Below are 22,901 nucleotides of genomic sequence, written 5' to 3'. Positions count from 1 at the left end.
AACTTAGATATGGTATACACCTCAACTTAGATATGGTATACACCTCAACTTAGATATGGTATACACCTCAACTTAGATATGGTATACACCTCAACTTAGATATGGTACACCTCAACTTAGATATGATATACACCTCAACTTAGATATGGTATACACCTCAACTTAGATATGATATACACCTCAACTTAGATATGGTATACACCTCAACTTAGATATGGTATACACCTCAACTTAGATATGGTATACACCTCAACTTAGATATGGTATACACCTCAACTTAGATATGGTATACACCTCAACTTAGATATGATATACACCTCAACTTAGATATGATATACACCTCAACTTAGATATGGTATAAACCTCAACTTAGATATGGTATACATCTCAACTTAGATATGGTATACACCTCAACTTAGATATGGTATACACCTCAACTTAGATATGGTATACACCTCAACTTAGATATGGTATACACCTCAACTTAGATATGGTATACACCTCAACTTAGATATGGTATACACCTCAACTTAGATATGATATACACCTCAACTTAGATATGGTATACACCTCAACTTAGATATGATATACACCTCAACTTAGATATGGTATACACCTCAACTTAGATATGGTATACACCTCAACTTAGATATGGTATACACCTCAACTTAGATATGATATACACCTCAACTTAGATATGGTATACACCTCAACTTAGATATGATATACACCTCAACTTAGATATGATATACACCTCAATTTAGATATGATATACACCTCAACTTAGATATGGTATACACCTCAACTTAGATATGGTATACACCTCAACTTAGATATGGTACACACCTCAACTTAGATATGGTATACACCTCAACTTAGATATGGTACACACCTCAACTTAGATATGGTACACACCTCAACTTAGATATGGTACACACCTCAACTTAGATATGGTATAAACCTCAACTTAGATATGGTATACACCTCAACTTAGATATGGTACACACCTCAACTTAGATATGGTACACACCTCAACTTAGATATGGTACACACCTCAACTTAGATATGATATACACCTCAACTTAGATATGATATACACCTCAACTTAGATATGATATACACCTCAACTTAGATATGGTATAAACCTCAACTTAGATATGGTATACATCTCAACTTAGATATGGTATACACCTCAACTTAGATATGGTATACACCCTCAACTTAGATATGGTATACACCTCAACTTAGATATGGTATACACCTCAACTTAGATATGGTATACACCTCAACTTAGATATGGTATACACCTCAACTTAGATATGGTACACACCTCAACTTAGATATGGTACAAACCTCAACTTAGATATGATATACACCTCAACTTAGATATGATATACACCTCAACTTAGATATGGTATACACCTCAACTTAGATATGGTATACACCTCAACTTAGATATGGTATACACCTCAACTTAGATATGATATACACCTCAACTTAGATATGGTATACACCTCAACTTAGATATGGTATACACCTCAACTTAGATATGGTATACACCTCAACTTAGATATGGTATACACCTCAACTTAGATATGGTATACACCTCAACTTAGATATGGTATACACCTCAACTTAGATATGGTATACACCTCAACTTAGATATGGTACACACCTCAACTTAGATATGGTACACACCTCAACTTAGATATGGTACACACCTCAACTTAGATATGGTACACACCTCAACTTAGATATGGTACACACCTCAACTTAGATATGGTACACACCTCAACTTAGATATGGTACACACCTCAACTTAGATATGATATACACCTCAACTTAGATATGATATACACCTCAACTTAGATATGATATACACCTCAACTTAGATATGGTATACACCTCAACTTAGATATGGTATAAACCTCAACTTAGATATGGTATACATCTCAACTTAGATATGGTATACATCTCAACTTAGATATGGTACACACCTCAACTTAGATATGGTACACACCTCAACTTAGATATGGTACACACCTCAACTTAGATATGGTACACACCTCAACTTAGATATGGTACACACCTCAACTTAGATATGGTACACACCTCAACTTAGATATGGTACACACCTCAACTTAGATATGGTACACACCTCAACTTAGATATGGTATAAACCTCAACTTAGATATGGTATACACCTCAACTTAGATATGGTATACACCTCAACTTAGATATGGTACACACCTCAACTTAGATATGGTACACACCTCAACTTAGATATGGTACACACCTCAACTTAGATATGGTACACACCTCAACTTAGATATGATATACACCTCAACTTAGATATGATATACACCTCAACTTAGATATGGTATAAACCTCAACTTAGATATGGTATACATCTCAACTTAGATATGGTATACACCTCAACTTAGATATGGTATACACCTCAACTTAGATATGGTACACACCTCAACTTAGATATGGTACACACCTCAACTTAGATATGGTACACACCTCAACTTAGATATGGTACACACCTCAACTTAGATATGATATACACCTCAACTTAGATATGATATACACCTCAACTTAGATATGGTATACACCTCAACTTAGATATGGTATACACCTCAACTTAGATATGGTATACACCTCAACTTAGATATGATATACACCTCAACTTAGATATGGTATACACCTCAACTTAGATATGATATACACCTCAACTTAGATATGATATACACCTCAATTTAGATATGATATACACCTCAACTTAGATATGGTATACACCTCAACTTAGATATGGTATACACCTCAACTTAGATATGGTACACACCTCAACTTAGATATGGTACACACCTCAACTTAGATATGGTACACACCTCAACTTAGATATGGTACACACCTCAACTTAGATATGGTACACACCTCAACTTAGATATGGTATAAACCTCAACTTAGATATGGTACACACCTCAACTTAGATATGGTACACACCTCAACTTAGATATGGTACACACCTCAACTTAGATATGGTACACACCTCAACTTAGATATGATATACACCTCAACTTAGATATGATATACACCTCAACTTAGATATGATATACACCTCAACTTAGATATGGTATAAACCTCAACTTAGATATGGTATACACCTCAACTTAGATATGGTATACACCTCAACTTAGATATGGTACACACCTCAACTTAGATATGGTACACACCTCAACTTAGATATGGTACACACCTCAACTTAGATATGGTACACACCTCAACTTAGATATGGTACACACCTCAACTTAGATATGGTACACACCTCAACTTAGATATGGTACAAACCTCAACTTAGATATGATATACACCTCAACTTAGATATGATATACACCTCAACTTAGATATGGTATACACCTCAACTTAGATATGGTATACACCTCAACTTAGATATGGTATACACCTCAACTTAGATATGATATACACCTCAACTTAGATATGGTATACACCTCAACTTAGATATGGTATACACCTCAACTTAGATATGGTATACACCTCAACTTAGATATGGTATACACCTCAACTTAGATATGGTACAAACCTCAACTTAGATATGATATACACCTCAACTTAGATATGATATACACCTCAACTTAGATATGGTATACACCTCAACTTAGATATGGTATACACCTCAACTTAGATATGGTATACACCTCAACTTAGATATGATATACACCTCAACTTAGATATGGTATACACCTCAACTTAGATATGGTATACACCTCAACTTAGATATGGTATACACCTCAACTTAGATATGATATACACCTCAACTTAGATATGATATACACCTCAACTTAGATATGGTATACACCTCAACTTAGATATGGTATACACCTCAACTTAGATATGGTATACACCTCAACTTAGATATGATATACACCTCAACTTAGATATGGTATACACCTCAACTTAGATATGGTATACACCTCAACTTAGATATGGTATACACCTCAACTTAGATATGGTATACACCTCAACTTAGATATGGTATACACCTCAACTTAGATATGGTACACACCTCAACTTAGATATGGTACACACCTCAACTTAGATATGATATACACCTCAACTTAGATATGGTATACACCTCAACTTAGATATGATATACACCTCAACTTAGATATGATATACACCTCAATTTAGATATGATATACACCTCAACTTAGATATGGTATACACCTCAACTTAGATATGGTATACACCTCAACTTAGATATGGTACACACCTCAACTTAGATATGGTACACACCTCAACTTAGATATGGTACACACCTCAACTTAGATATGGTACACACCTCAACTTAGATATGGTACACACCTCAACTTAGATATGGTATAAACCTCAACTTAGATATGGTACACACCTCAACTTAGATATGGTACACACCTCAACTTAGATATGGTACACACTCAACTTAGATATGGTACACACCTCAACTTAGATATGATATACACCTCAACTTAGATATGATATACACCTCAACTTAGATATGATATACACCTCAACTTAGATATGGTATAAACCTCAACTTAGATATGGTATACACCTCAACTTAGATATGGTACACACCTCAACTTAGATATGGTACACACCTCAACTTAGATATGGTACACACCTCAACTTAGATATGGTACACACCTCAACTTAGATATGGTACACACCTCAACTTAGATATGGTACACACCTCAACTTAGATATGGTACACACCTCAACTTAGATATGGTACAAACCTCAACTTAGATATGATATACACCTCAACTTAGATATGATATACACCTCAACTTAGATATGGTATACACCTCAACTTAGATATGGTATACACCTCAACTTAGATATGGTATACACCTCAACTTAGATATGATATACACCTCAACTTAGATATGGTATACACCTCAACTTAGATATGGTATACACCTCAACTTAGATATGGTATACACCTCAACTTAGATATGGTATACACCTCAACTTAGATATGGTACAAACCTCAACTTAGATATGATATACACCTCAACTTAGATATGATATACACCTCAACTTAGATATGGTATACACCTCAACTTAGATATGGTATACACCTCAACTTAGATATGGTATACACCTCAACTTAGATATGATATACACCTCAACTTAGATATGGTATACACCTCAACTTAGATATGGTATACACCTCAACTTAGATATGGTATACACCTCAACTTAGATATGATATACACCTCAACTTAGATATGATATACACCTCAACTTAGATATGGTATACACCTCAACTTAGATATGGTATACACCTCAACTTAGATATGGTATACACCTCAACTTAGATATGATATACACCTCAACTTAGATATGGTATACACCTCAACTTAGATATGGTATACACCTCAACTTAGATATGGTATACACCTCAACTTAGATATGGTATACACCTCAACTTAGATATGGTATACACCTCAACTTAGATATGGTACACACCTCAACTTAGATATGGTACACACCTCAACTTAGATATGGTACACACCTCAACTTAGATATGGTACACACCTCAACTTAGATATGGTACACACCTCAACTTAGATATGGCACACACCTCAACTTAGATATGGTACACACCTCAACTTAGATATGGTACACACCTCAACTTAGATATGGTACACACCTCAACTTAGATATGATATACACCTCAACTTAGATATGGTATACACCTCAACTTAGATATGGTATACACCTCAACTTAGATATGGTATACACCTCAACTTAGATATGGTATACACCTCAACTTAGATATGGTATACACCTCAACTTAGATATGGTATACACCTCAACTTAGATATGGTATACACCTCAACTTAGATATGGTATACACCTCAACTTAGATATGGTATACACCTCAACTTAGATATGGTACACACCTCAACTTAGATATGGTACACACCTCAACTTAGATATGGTACACACCTCAACTTAGATATGGTACACACCTCAACTTAGATATGGTACACACCTCAACTTAGATATGGTACACACCTCAACTTAGATATGGTACACACCTCAACTTAGATATGATATACACCTCAACTTAGATATGATATACACCTCAACTTAGATATGATATACACCTCAACTTAGATATGGTATACACCTCAACTTAGATATGGTATAAACCTCAACTTAGATATGGTATACATCTCAACTTAGATATGGTATACATCTCAACTTAGATATGGTACACACCTCAACTTAGATATGGTACACACCTCAACTTAGATATGGTACACACCTCAACTTAGATATGGTACACACCTCAACTTAGATATGATATACACCTCAACTTAGATATGATATACACCTCAACTTAGATATGGTATACACCTCAACTTAGATATGGTATAAACCTCAACTTAGATATGGTATACATCTCAACTTAGATATGGTATACACCTCAACTTAGATATGATATACACCTCAACTTAGATATGATATACACCTCAACTTAGATATGGTATACACCTCAACTTAGATATGGTATACACCTCAACTTATATATAGTATACACCTCAACTTAGATATGGTATACACCTCAACTTAGATATGGTATACACCTCAACTTAGATATGGTATACACCTCAACTTAGATATGGTATACACCTCAACTTAGATATGGTATACACCTCAACTTAGATATGGTATACACCTCAACTTAGATATGGTATACACCTCAACTTAGATATGATATACACCTCAACTTAGATATGGTACACACCTCAACTTAGATATGGTACACACCTCAACTTAGATATGATACACACCTCAACTTAGATATGATACACACCTCAACTTAGATATGATATAAACCTCAACTTCGATATGGTATACACCTCAACTTAGATATGATATACACCTCAACTTAGATATGGTATACACCTCAACTTAGATATGGTATAAACCTCAACTTAGATATGGTATACATCTCAACTTAGATATGGTATACATCTCAACTTAGATATGGTATACACCTCAACTTAGATATGGTACACACCTCAACTTAGATATGGTACACACCTCAACTTAGATATGGTACACACCTCAACTTAGATATGGTACACACCTCAACTTAGATATGGTACACACCTCAACTTAGATATGATATACACCTCAACTTAGATATGATATACAATTAACTTAGATATGGTATACACCTCAACTTAGATATGGTATACACCTCAACTTAGATATGGTATACACCTCAACTTAGATATGATATACACCTCAACTTAGATATGGTATACACCTCAACTTAGATATGATATACACCTCAACTTAGATATGATATACACCTCAATTTAGATATGATATACACCTCAACTTAGATATGGTATACACCTCAACTTAGATATGGTACAAACCTCAACTTAGATATGGTACACACCTCAACTTAGATATGGTACACACCTCAACTTAGATATGGTACACACCTCAACTTAGATATGGTACACACCTCAACTTAGATATGGTACACACCTCAACTTAGATATGGTACACACCTCAACTTAGATATGATATACACCTCAACTTAGATATGATATACACCTCAACTTAGATATGGTATAAACCTCAACTTAGATATGGTATACACCTCAACTTAGATATGGTACACACCTCAACTTAGATATGGTATACACCTCAACTTAGATATGGTATACACCTCAACTTAGATATGGTATACACCTCAACTTAGATATGGTACACACCTCAACTTAGATATGGTACACACCTCAACTTAGATATGGTATAAACCTCAACTTAGATATGGTACAAACCTCAACTTAGATATGGTACACACCTCAACTTAGATATGGTACACACCTCAACTTAGATATGGTACACACCTCAACTTAGATATGGTACACACCTCAACTTAGATATGATATACACCTCAACTTAGATATGATATACACCTCAACTTAGATATGATATACACCTCAACTTAGATATGGTACACACCTCAACTTAGATATGGTACACACCTCAACTTAGATATGGTACACACCTCAACTTAGATATGGTACACACCTCAACTTAGATATGGTACACACCTCAACTTAGATATGGTACAAACCTCAACTTAGATATGGTACACACCTCAACTTAGATATGGTACACACCTCAACTTAGATATGGTACACACCTCAACTTAGATATGGTACACACCTCAACTTAGATATGATATACACCTCAACTTAGATATGATATACACCTCAACTTAGATATGATATACACCTCAACTTAGATATGGTATACACCTCAACTTAGATATGGTATAAACCTCAACTTAGATATGGTATACATCTCAACTTAGATATGGTATACACCTCAACTTAGATATGATATACACCTCAACTTAGATATGATATACACCTCAACTTAGATATGGTATACACCTCAACTTAGATATGGTATACACCTCAACTTAGATATGGTATACACCTCAACTTAGATATGGTATACACCTCAACTTAGATATGGTATACACCTCAACTTAGATATGGTATACACCTCAACTTAGATATGGTATACACCTCAACTTAGATATGGTATAAACCTCAACTTAGATATGGTATACATCTCAACTTAGATATGGTATACATCTCAACTTAGATATGGTACACACCTCAACTTAGATATGGTACACACCTCAACTTAGATATGGTACACACCTCAACTTAGATATGGTACACACCTCAACTTAGATATGGTACACACCTCAACTTAGATATGATATACACCTCAACTTAGATATGATATACACCTCAACTTAGATATGGTATACACCTCAACTTAGATATGGTATAAACCTCAACTTAGATATGGTATACATCTCAACTTAGATATGGTATACACCTCAACTTAGATATGATATACACCTCAACTTAGATATGATATACACCTCAACTTAGATATGGTATACACCTCAACTTAGATATGGTATACACCTCAACTTAGATATGGTATACACCTCAACTTATATATAGTATACACCTCAACTTAGATATGGTATACACCTCAACTTAGATATGGTATACACCTCAACTTAGATATGGTATACACCTCAACTTAGATATGGTATACACCTCAACTTAGATATGGTATACACCTCAACTTAGATATGGTATACACCTCAACTTAGATATGGTATACACCTCAACTTAGATATGATATACACCTCAACTTAGATATGGTACACACCTCAACTTAGATATGGTACACACCTCAACTTAGATATGATACACACCTCAACTTAGATATGATACACACCTCAACTTAGATATGATATAAACCTCAACTTCGATATGGTATACACCTCAACTTAGATATGATATACACCTCAACTTAGATATGGTATACACCTCAACTTAGATATGGTATAAACCTCAACTTAGATATGGTATACATCTCAACTTAGATATGGTATACATCTCAACTTAGATATGGTATACACCTCAACTTAGATATGGTACACACCTCAACTTAGATATGGTACACACCTCAACTTAGATATGGTACACACCTCAACTTAGATATGGTACACACCTCAACTTAGATATGGTACACACCTCAACTTAGATATGGTATACACCTCAACTTAGATATGGTATACACCTCAACTTAGATATGGTATAAACCTCAACTTAGATATGGTATAAACCTCAACTTAGATATGGTATACATCTCAACTTAGATATGGTATACACCTCAACTTAGATATGATATACACCTCAACTTAGATATGGTATACACCTCAATTTAGATATGGTATACACTTCAACTTAGATATGGTATACACCTCAACTTAGATATGATATACACCTCAACTTAGATATGATATACACCTCAACTTAGATATGGTATACACCTCAACTTAGATATGGTACAAACCTCAACTTAGATATGGTATACATCTCAACTTAGATATGGTATACACCTCAACTTAGATATGGTATACACCTCAACTTAGATATGGTATACACCTCAACTTAGATATGGTATACACCTCAACTTAGATATGGTATACACCTCAACTTAGATATGGTATACACCTCAACTTAGATATGGTACAAACCTCAACTTAGATATGGTATACATCTCAACTTAGATATGGTATACATCTCAACTTAGATATGGTATACACCTCAACTTAGATATGATATACACCTCAACTTAGATATGGTATACACCTCAACTTAGATATGGTACACACCTCAACTTAGATATGATATACACCTCAACTTAGATATGATATACACCTCAACTTAGATATGGTATAAACCTCAACTTAGATATGGTACACACCTCAACTTAGATATGATATACACCTCAACTTAGATATGATATACACCTCAACTTAGATATGATATACACCTCAACTTAGATATGATATACACCTCAACTTAGATATGATATACACCTCAACTTAGATATGATATACACCTCAACTTAGATATGATATACACCTCAACTTAGATATGATACACACCTCAACTTAGATATGATACACACCTCAACTTAGATATGGTACACACCTCAACTTAGATATGGTATACACCTCAACTTAGATATGATATACACCTCAACTTAGATATGATATACACCTCAACTTAGATATGATATACACCTCAACTTAGATATGGTATACACCTCAACTTAGATATGATATACACCTCAACTTAGATATGATATACACCTCAACTTAGATATGATATACACCTCAACTTAGATATGATATACACCTCAACTTAGATATGATATACACCTCAACTTAGATATGATATACACCTCAACTTAGATATGATATACACCTCAACTTAGATATGATATACACCTCAACTTAGATATGATATACACCTCAACTTAGATATGATACACACCTCAACTTAGATATGATATACACCTCAACTTAGATATGATATACACCTCAACTTAGATATGATACACACCTCAACTTAGATATGATACACACCTCAACTTAGATATGATACACACCTCAACTTAGATATGATATACACCTCAACTTAGATATGATATAAACCTCAACTTAGATATGGTACACACCTCAACTTAGATATGATACACACCTCAACTTAGATATGATACACATCTCAACTTAGATATGGTACACACCTCAACTTAGATATGGTACACACCTCAACTTAGATATGATATACACCTCAACTTAGATATGGTATACACCTCAACTTAGATATGATATACACCTCAACTTAGATATGATATACACCTCAACTTAGATATGATATACACCTCAACTTAGATATGATACACACCTCAACTTAGATATGGTACACACCTCAACTTAGATATGATATACACCTCAACTTAGATATGGTATACACCTCAACTTAGATATGATACACATCTCAACTTAGATATGATATACATCTCAACTTAGATATGATACACATCTCAACTTAGATATGATATACATCTCAACTTAGATATGATACACACCTCAACTTAGATATGGTACACACCTCAACTTAGATATGATATACACCTCAACTTAGATATGGTATACACCTCAACTTAGATATGATATACACCTCAACTTAGATATGGTACACACCTCAACTTAGATATGATATACCCCTCAACTTAGATATGATATACACCTCAACTTAGATATGATATACACCTCAACTTAGATATGATATACACCTCAACTTAGATATGGTATACACCTCAACTTAGATATGATATACACCTCAACTTAGATATGATATACACCTCAACTTAGATATGGTATACATCTCAACTTAGATATGATATAAACCTCAACTTAGATATGATATACACCTCAACTTAGATATGATATACACCTCAACTTAGATATGATATACACCTCAACTTAGATATGATATACACCTCAACTTAGATATGATATACACCTCAACTTAGATATGATATACACCTCAACTTAGATATGATATACACCTCAACTTAGATATGGTATACACCTCAACTTAGATATGATATACACCTCAACTTAGATATGATATACACCTCAACTTAGATATGGTATACATCTCAACTTAGATATGATATAAACCTCAACTTAGATATGATATACACCTCAACTTAGATATGATATACACCTCAACTTAGATATGATATACACCTCAACTTAGATATGATATACACCTCAACTTAGATATGATATACACCTCAACTTAGATATGATATACACCTCAACTTAGATATGATATACACCTCAACTTATAATCACACATAATAATAAGGATATTAAGACCAATGACAATCTTAAGTCATAGGTCAATGAAATGGTCATTGTGACAAATATTACATCAGTATCGGCAAAGCATCATATTAATTTGTTTTCCAAGGTGAAGTTTCCCATTGAGTGCTGCATTGTCATGGATGGTCACGCTCCCATGTGTCTTGTAGCTCTTGTTTAAGACAAAGCTGTCACAAGATGTCATGACATTACATCCTGAGTAACAGTATTACCCACTCCCCTTCCTGCCTGTGCTTACTCTGAAAGCATATATACTCTGTCTTTCCTTGTTCATGTTTGTTTATCAGTCACATATACAGAGCAGTCGGAAAGTATTCAGACCCCTTGACTTTTTCTACATTTTGTTACGTTACAGCCTTATTCTAAAATTGATTAAATAGTTCGTTTTTTTCTCATGAATTTACACACAATACCCCATAATGACAAAGCAAAAACAGTTTTTTAGAATTAAATATCACATTTACATAAGTATTAAGACCCTTTACTTAGTACTTTGTTCAAGCACCTTCGGCAGCGATTACAGCCACAAGTCTACCACAAGTCTTCTTGGGTAAGCTTGGCACACCTGTATTTGGGGATTTTCTCCCATTCTTCTCTGCAGATCCCCTCAAGCTCTGTCAGGTTGGATGGGGAGCATTGCTGCACAGCTTTTTTTAGGTCTCTCCAGAGATGTTTGATCGGGTTCAAGTCCAGACTCTAGCTGGGCCACTCAAAAACATTCAAAGACTTTTGCAGAGGTGCTGAAAAACAACCCCACAGCATGATGCTGCCACCACCATGCTTCACCGTAGGGATGGTGCCAGGTTTCCTCCAGAAGTGACGCTTGGCATTCAGGCCAAAGAATTCCATTTTGGTTTCATCAGACCAGAGAATCTTCTTTCTCATGAGAGTCTTTAGGTGGCTTTTGGAAACCTCTAAGGGGGTTGTAATGTGCCTTTTACTAAGGAGTGGCTTCCTTCTGGCTACTCTACCATAAAGGCCTGATTGGTGGAGTGCTGCAGAGATGGTTGTCCTTCTGGAAGGTTCTCCCATCTCCACAGAGGAACTCTGGAGCTCTGTCAAACCATCGGCTACTTGGTCACCTCTCTGATCAAGGCCCTTATCCCCCGATTGCTCAGTTTGACCGGGGGCGGCCAGCTCTAGGAAGAGTCTTGGTGGTTCCAAACTTCTTCCATTTAAGAATGATGGTGGCCACTGTGTTCTTGGGGACCTTCAATGCAGCAGATCTGTGCCTCGACACATCCTGTCTCGGAGCTCTACAGACAATTTCTTCGACCTCATGGCTTGGTTTTTGCTCTGATATGCACTGTCGACTGTGGGACCTTATATAGACAGGTGTGTGCCTTTCCAAATCATGTCCATTCAATTGAATTTACCACAGGTGGACTCCAATCAAGTTATAAAAAGCAATATATAGGATGATCAATGGAAACAGCATGCACCTGAGTTTAATTTAGAGTTTCATAGCAAAGGATCGGAATACTTATGTAAATAAGGTATTTCTGTTCTTTATTTTTAATACTTTTGCAAAAATGTCTAAAAACCTGATTTGTCATTATCGGGTATTGTGTGCAGATTGCGGAGGGAAAAACATGATTTAATACATTTCTGAATATGGCTGTAACGTAACTAAATGTGGAAAAGGGAAGGGGTCTGAATACACTCCGAATGCATTGTATACATGGAGTACACAGTGCAATGAAATGCTTACTTGCAGGTCCACATCTCATCAGATTCACCTCTCGTCAGGTTCACCTCTCGTCAGGTCCACATCTCGTCAGGTTCACCTCTCATCAGGTTCACCTCTCAACAGGTTCACCTCTCATCAGGTTCACCTCTCAACAGGTTCACCTCTCGTCAGGTTCACCTCTCGTCAGGTTCACCTCTCGTCAGGTTCACCTCTCATCAGGTTCACCTCTCATCAGGTTCACCTCTCAACAGGTTCACCTCTCGTCAGGTTCACCTCTCGTCAGGTTCACATCTCGTCAGGTTCACCTCTCAACAGGTTCACCTCTCGTCAGGTTCACCTCTCGTCAGGTTCACCTCTCGTCAGGTTCACCTCTCGTCAGGTTCACCTCTCAACAGGTTCACCTCTCGTCAGGTTCACCTCTCGTCAGGTCCACATCTCGTCAGGTTCACCTATCAACAGGTCCACCTCTCGTCAGGTTTACCCCTCGTCAGGTTCACCCCTCGTCAGGTTCACCCCTCGACAGGTTCACATCTCGTCAGGTTCACCTCTCAACAGGTTCACCTCTCAACAGGTTCACCTCTCGTCAGGTTCACCTCTCGTCAGGTTCACCTCTCGTCAGGTTCACCTCTCAACAGGTTCACCTCTCAACAGGTTCACCTCTCGTCAGATTCACCTATCGTCAGGTTCACCTCTCGTCAGGTTCAGCTCTCGTTAGGTTCACATCTCGTCAGGTTCACCTCTCAACAGGTTCACCTCTCGTCAGGTTCACCTCTCATCAGGTTCACCTCTCGTCAGGTTCACCTCTCAACAGGTTCACCTCTCGTCAGGTTCACCTCTCAACAGGTTCACCTCTCAACAGGTTCACCTCTCAGGTTCACCTCTCGTCAGGTTCACCTCTCGTCAGGTTCACCTCTCGTCAGGTTCACCTCTCGTCAACAGGTTCACCTCTCGTCAGGTTCACCTCTCAACAGGTTCACCTCTCGTCAGGTTCACCTCTCGTCAGGTTCACCTCTCATCAGGTTCACCTCTCAACAGGTTCACCTCTCGTCAGGTTCACCTCTCGTCAGGTTCAGCTCTCATCAGGTTCACCTCTCGTCAGGTTCACATCTCAACAGGTTCACCTCTCGTCAGGTTCACCTCTCGTCAGGTTCACCTCTCGTCAGGTTCACCTCTCATCAGGTCCACCTCTCATCAGGTCCACCTCTCAACAGGTTCACCTCTCAACAGGTTCACCTCTCGTCAGGTTCACCTCTCAAAAGGTTCACCTCTCAAAAGGTTCGTCAGCAGAAATAGAAGAAAGGAAAGAGTAATACAAAAATGTAATTGTCTGCACTCCATTTAGTCAGACCTCCGCTCTGGAGTCTCCAGTCTATTTGCAATACCTAATTGAATTCTCGGAGGGAGAGAGATCGAGAGATTAAGAGTGAGATGTAGAGATGGAGAGAGGGGGGAGAGAGAGATAGTCATGGCCAGCTCTGCTTTATCTAACTGACATTGGTGGGTCTCCTAGATTTAATCAAGAAGTACAGGAGATGCTTTGTCTCCTTCCTCTGCTCCCCAGCCTCCTTTCGTATTGGGAAACATCAGAAAGATACTTTGTATTACCGTCAGTAATATTACTAATGTACCCTGATGAATGACTGATACATCTTTACACAATAACACAGTGATGTTATCCCACTGATGGTAACACTGAAATGTGATTATGAAGAGGGCCTGCGATCCAGAGGGGAATCAGACCGGAGACAAAGAACAAGCTTTTATCTGATCTTCCAGTTCTGAGAGCCTCTGTATGCGACCTGGGTAACTGATGACGGACATAGATGTTTTCTTAGAAACATAGAAACAATTTCAAAATAGACAGTAAACCCTTGAGCTCTCCGAGCAACCAAATCAATGGAGTAAAGTGCTCTCCCAGAGGTGTTTCTGGGTAATTGGGTTTTGGCTATTAGAAAAGTAAGTAGCCATCCGGTGTCTGAAGTGCATTAAAATAGAGTAAGACCTTTTCAGAGAATTTAAGAGGGAGGACTCTGAATGAACTGAGTACACTGTGTTGTAATGGTCCATGAGAAAACACCTAGGTTATGTTCAGTGCAGTGCACCGTGACAATGTTTTGCAATAGTAAACAAAAATCTGTGATCTCATTGGACAATTTTAGGTAGTTTCAAAACGTTTTTTTTCTGTACTGAACACAACCATGGACATGCATTCCAATGACTGGTACTGTAGAAGGGCTTAGTAAGACATGTCAGAGATTACTGAGGTACTGAGAGTTATAGGGTGTCAGTATGCTTCTAGCTGAATCTAGCTGGAGAACGTTTGATGAGCCTCTTGGATCAATAAGCAAGCATCCAAATGAGCTGGACCGGCTGTCCACCAGGTGGTTTATAGTCTCTCTTAATCTCTCTCTCTCTCTCTCTCTCTCTCTCTCTCTCTCTCTCTCTCTCTCTCTCTCTCTCTCTCTCTCTCTCTCTCTCTCTCTCTCAAATTCAAGCTGCTTTATTGGCATGAAAAACGTTGTCAATATTGCCAAAGCAATATTGTATACAATATACATTGTTATAAAATAGTAAAGAATAAAGAAGAATAATATAAAATGGTAGTAAATAATAATACAAAACAATTCTAAAAATAACAACAATAAAATGGGAACAGTCAATAGTAGAAATATAATACACAGAAAAGGCTAAACATGGACAATTAAACTAGAACTAACTTAGAACTAACTGTCATTGTAAGGATCTGGGTGTAGCTGGTGCAGAGGAGTCAGGCACAAGACAGCAGAGATGAGTAACACAGGAACTTTACTCAAAATATCAAAGTACATGAAGTAACACCAGGCCCACAAACAACGGACCGAACTTACAATAAACAAGCACGCACAAAAAACATGGGGAAAACAGAGGGTTAAATAATGAACGTGGAATTGAAACCAGGTGTGTAAAACAAAGACAAAACAAATGGAAAATGAAAAGTGGATCGGCGATGGCTAGAAGGCCGGTGACGTCGACCGCCGAACGCTGCCCGAACAAGGAGAGGGACCGACTTCGGCGAAGTCGTGACAGTCATCCTCACCATTACATCAGTACTGCAACTACCATCATCATTACTACTACAACTACTACCACCACCATCATTAAACTGCTATCATTACCATCACCCCTACTACCCATACCACTACTATTTGGAATGATAATCACAACAATAATAATAAAAGTAATAACAATAATTCCACTAATAATAACAATAATAATAGTAATAACAATAAAACTAGTAATAAGTACGTTACTGTTTACTATGCAGATGTTATTATTCAGTGTCCCTCGAGCAAATACATATTTGTTTATTTGAATTATATCTTTAGAAGCAGTGCTGGTGTCCGTTTGGTTGGTTTGGTCCAACACCAATTGACTGAGAGGGCTCGTTTCTGGGCTCAGTTCTTGGGTTTGAAGTGCTTTAAATTGGAGACTTGAATTTGGACTTTAATTTAGGTGTTGCCAAAATGTGTATGATCTTCAGATATTTTTATCAAATAGAATTCTGCATGTAGGGCTTCAATTGGATGTTTGTCCCACATTTTAAAGTCCAGTGGCCCCCAAACCTCACTTCCGTAAAGAGCTATTGGTAGGATCAGGCTGTCAAATATTTAGGTCCAAATTCTAATTGGGATGTTGCTTTTTTTTAAATAAAATTTTTATTGCATACAATGCTTTTTCTTTGAGTGTATTCATTGCCATATTAAAATGTCCCATATTACAAATGTGCTCTCATTCTCTCTCTCTCTCTCTCTCTCTCTCTCTCTCTCTCTCTCTTTCATGCTTTCTCGTTCTCTCTCATTCTCTCTCTCTCATTCTCTCACTATATTGGAGATTAAGCGAAAAAGTGTATGGTCCATCTGCTGCTCTAGTTTACAGCATTATCTCATCTGTTGATCTAGTTTACAGCATTATCTCATTTTGCTGCTCTAGTTTACAGCTTTATCTCATCTGCTGATCTAGTTTACAACTTTATCTCATTTTGCAGCTCTAGTTTATAGTATTATCTAATTGTGTTGCTCTCGATTACGGCATTATCTAATGTTTCTGCTCTAGTTAACAGCATTATCTCGTTTTGTTGCTCTAGTTCACAGCATTATCTCATTTTGCTGCTCTAGTTTATAGCGTTATCTAATTGTGTTGCTCTAGTTCACAGCATTATCTCATTTTGCTTTGGGTCATGTATGTGACAGAGATAGTGAAAGGAATTAGTAAAAAAGCATGACCATTTTTTACAACACTGTGGTTAACAAGACATGTTATTATTCTCTCCTATGGCCTATTTATTGCCTACCTCCTCATGCCTTTTGCACACATTGTATATAGACTCTTTTTTTTCTATTGTGTTATTTACTTGTTTATTGTTTACTCCATGTGTAACTCTGTGTTGTTGTCTGTTCACACTGCTATGTAGTTGTAAATGAGAACTTGTTCTCAACTAGCCTACCTGGTTAAATAAAGGTAAAATAAAAAATGTGACTGTACATCAGGGACTACATACACATCTACGTAAAGTCTATCGATCTTCAGAGAAGACCAAGCACATTTTAAAACAGAAGCTCAAATGTCTACCTCTTGTGGTTTTTCCCCTGGCAGTGTCCCTCCAAGGGGAACCCCAGCGGAGGCTGTACAAGGATCTTATGGCCAACTACAACCCACTAGAGAGGCCAGTGTTCAATGACACCCACTCCCTCATCGTCAACTTCAGCTTTAGTTTGATGCAGATCATGGACGTGGTGAGTTACTGTGGTACGCAAGTTAACAGTGCTCACATATTGTTGTGCTAGTCCAACACTAACAAACCTGATTCAACTCAAATCAAGGGTGATTAGTTGTTTTGTATTATCAGATGTGTCAGTCTTGGGCTGGAACAAAAATGTTCACCTCTGGGGTCCTTCAGGAATGGATTGAGAAACACTGGGTTGTTGTATTACTTTATTCTCTGATGATACAAACTGACATGTTCATCTATCTCTCTCTATCATGCTACAAACTGACATGTTCATCTATCTCTCTATCATGCTACAAACTGAAATGTTCATCTATCTCTCTCTGATGTTACAAACTGACATGTTTATCTGTCTCTCTCTGATGTTACAAACTGACATATTTATATATCTCTCTGATGATACAAACTGACATGTTCATCTATCTCTCTATCATGTTACAAACTGACATGTTCATCTATCTCTCCATCATGTTACCAACTGACATGTTCATCTATCTCTCTCTGATGTTACAAACTGACATATTTATATATCTCTCTGATGATACAAACTGACATGTTCATCTATCTCTCTGATGTTACAAACTGACATGTTCATCTATCTCTCTCTGATGTTACAAACTGACATGTTCATCTATCTCTCTGATGATACAAACTGACATGTTCATCTATCTCTCTGATGTTACAAACTGACATGTTCATCTATCTCTCTCTGATGTTACAAACTGACATGTTCATCTATCTCTCTCTGATGTTACAAACTGACATGTTTATCTATCTCTCTCTGATGATACAAACTGACATGTTCATCTATCTCTCCATCATGTTACAAACTGACATGTTCATCTATCTCTCCATCATGTTACAAACTGACATGTTCATCTATCTCTCTGATGATACAAACTGACATGTTTATCTGTCTCTCTCTGATGTTACAAACTGACATGTTCATCTATCTCTCTCTGATGTTACAAACTGACATGTTCATCTATCTCTCTCTGATGATACAAACTGACATGTTCATCTATCTCTCTCTGATGTTACAAACTGACATGTTCATCTATCTCTCCATCATGTTACAAACTGACATGTTCATCTATCTCTCTCTGATGTTACAAACTGACATGTTCATCTATCTCTCTGATGATACAAACTGACATGTTCATCTATCTCTCTCTGATGTTACAAACTGACATGTTCATCTATCTCTCTATGATGTTACAAACTGACATGTTTATCTGTCTCTCAATGCAACAGGATGAGAAGAACCAGGTTTTAACAACCAACATATGGCTGCAGCTGGTGAGACTTTTTTCCATTTGCCTGTTTCAACACATTTAATTTAGACTATATACTGTACTGTACAATACACTAGACTACACTACACTATACAACACTATACAATATTATACCATACTGCAGTACACTACACCTCCATCTATCTTGCAAATTGGTCAACTCGGGAACAATAACTAAGCTACTCAGTCACACACAAATGAATGAAGATGGCGTTTATGTTTTATGACAGTAAGTCCTCTCCCGCTCTCGCCTCATCAGCAAACTGTATGAATGTTGTGTTGGCTGTTTTAAATCACCTTAACGAATGGACAACCTCCAGACAGTCAGTCCTTCATAGAGCCACTCCATAGACCTTATAGATAGATTTGACCTCACTCCAGAAACAGGCTATTATAGTATCCCTCTGATAACTATCCACGGTCTGTGGCTCAACCCCCTGATGAGGAAGACAACGTTACATTAAGACAATGAAATATATACAACCCAACACCCATCTCTAGACTCAGAGGTAATCTGTTTGAGCACCCAGGACAGCTTGTTAAAGAAAGTAATTGAGCCCGTGTTGATATTGCTACACTTACAGTACACTTACAGTACACTCATGAGGTGGTGTAACCTCCATTTGTTATGTCTGCTAACACTTGATAACAACATGACTGCCAACCTCCCATATAAAGAATAAAAACTGACGATACACTGGCTAAAAAGCATGAACATGTCATTATTTGACAGGGTATGTTTAGTCATGCTCCATACTAGGGCTCCGTTGGTTGTGATGTGTCAAGGCATATCAAACATGACGTATGGAAACCTCACCTTGCTACACCAGTCTGGTGTTGTTGAAATGATGAACAGTCCTACACTACCCATCTCAAATCTCAAAGTATGATACAGGATGTGTAGGCCATTGTAAGACTCAATACCTTTTCAAGCCAATCATTTACAACCCTCAAACTGATTGATAATGGTCACTATGTCCATGACTTGTTTAGTCATCCACATTTGAATTAGAATTGGAATATACAGGTAACTGCCAGAATAAAGGAAACACCAACATAATGTGTCTTTATAGGGCGTTGGCCTGCCAGAACAGCTGCAATGCACCTTGGCATAGAACTCTATTGGAGGGATGTGACACCATTCTTCCACAAGAAATGACATAATATGGTGGTGGAAAACGCTGTCTCAGGCATCCAGAATCTCCCATTAGTGTTCAATTGGGTTGAGATCTGGTGACTGACACACACACACACACACACACACACACTTTTAACCCCATATGCTCCTTTAAAACCCCCTATGCTCCTTTGAGACCTCTCTTTCAAAATCACTGAGGCATTTTTATACATGACCCTAAGCATGATGGGATGTTAATTGCTTAATTAACTCAGGAACCACATCTGTGTGGAAGCACCTGCTTTCAATATACAGTACTTTGTATCCCTCATTTACTCAAGTGTTTCCTTTATTTTGGCAGTTAAATGTAGATTTTAGAAAAGATTGGAACATAGCCTTAATCCCATAAAATGTTTATTCCTTGATACAGTTGTTTATTATAGACTGACAGACTAGATTGCTAATAAAGACTGACAGATTCTGCTCTGGTGTGTGTGAAAACTGACGATAACTGGCTAAATGATGAACAGTTAATAAAGACTGGGACAGATTCTAATCTGATCTGCTCTGGGTGTTTAATAAAGAACTGGGGACAGAAATCTGATCTGTGTCTTTAATAAAGACTGGGACAGATTCTAATCTGATCTGCTCTGTGTGTTTAATAAAGACTGTCTCAGGATCAGATTCTATTCTGTTCTGCTCTGGGTGTTTAATAAAGACTGGGACAGATTCTAATCTGATCTGCTCTGTGTGTTTAACAAAGACTCTAAAAGACTGGGACAGATTCTAATCTGATCTTTGTTTAAAAAGACTGGGACATTTTTAATCTGACCTGCTCTGGGTGTTAATAAAGACTGGGACAGATTCTAATCTGATCTGTGTGTTTCATAAAACTGGGACAGATTTAATCTGATTCCTGGTTGTTTAATAAAGACTGGGACAGATTCTAATCTGATCTGCTCTGGGTGTTTAATAAAGACTGGGACAGATTCTAATCTGATCTGCTCTGTGTTTAATAAAGACTGGGACAGATTCTAATCTGATCTGCTCTGGGTGTTTAATAAAGACTGGGACAGATTCTAATCTGATCTGCTCTGTGTTTAATAAAGACTGGGACAGATTCTAATCTGATCTACTCTGGGTGTTTAATAAAGACTGGGACAGATTCTAATCTGATCTGCTCTGGGTGTTTAATAAAGACTCTTCTAATGCTCTGTGTTTTAATAAAGACTGGGACAGATTCTAATCTGATCTGGGACAGATTCTGATCTGTGTGTTTAATAAACTGGGACAGATTCTAATCTGATCTGGTGTTTAATAAAGACAGATTCTAATCTGATCTGCTCTGTGTTTAATAAAGACTGGGACAGATTCTAATCTGATCTGTGTGTTTAATAAAGACTGGGACAGATTCTAATCTGTCTGGGTGTTTAATAAACAGATTCTAATCTGACTGGGTTTAATAAAGATTCAGATTCTAATCTGATCTGCTCTGTGTGTTTAATAAAGACTGGGACAGATTCTAATCTGATCTGCTCTGTGTGTTTAATAAAGACTGGGACAGATTCTAATCTGATCTGCTCTGTGTTTAATAAAGACTGGGACAGATTCTAATCTGATCTGCTCTGTGTGTTTAATAAAGA

At 37.1% G+C, this 22,901-nt stretch overlaps 1 protein-coding gene across 1 annotated transcript in view; it reads left to right on the top strand.

The window, feature by feature from the left end:
- The window catches only part of LOC115117783 (neuronal acetylcholine receptor subunit alpha-7-like), a 52,082-nt gene that overhangs the window by 2,048 nt on the left and 27,133 nt on the right, over nucleotides 1–22,901 (top strand). The window contains exons 2-3 of the mRNA XM_065012328.1: nucleotides 18,714–18,853; nucleotides 20,101–20,145. Of these exons, the coding sequence (XP_064868400.1) occupies nucleotides 18,714–18,853; nucleotides 20,101–20,145 (185 nt within the window). The remainder of the gene's footprint in view (nucleotides 1–18,713; nucleotides 18,854–20,100; nucleotides 20,146–22,901) is intronic.

This window comes from Oncorhynchus nerka, linkage group LG27, assembly GCF_034236695.1.
Source record: "Oncorhynchus nerka isolate Pitt River linkage group LG27, Oner_Uvic_2.0, whole genome shotgun sequence".
In the NCBI taxonomy this organism is placed as follows: Eukaryota; Metazoa; Chordata; class Actinopteri; order Salmoniformes; family Salmonidae; genus Oncorhynchus; species Oncorhynchus nerka.
Note: the sequence above shows the minus strand (reverse complement) of the source record. Positions and strands in the feature narration are given on the sequence as shown.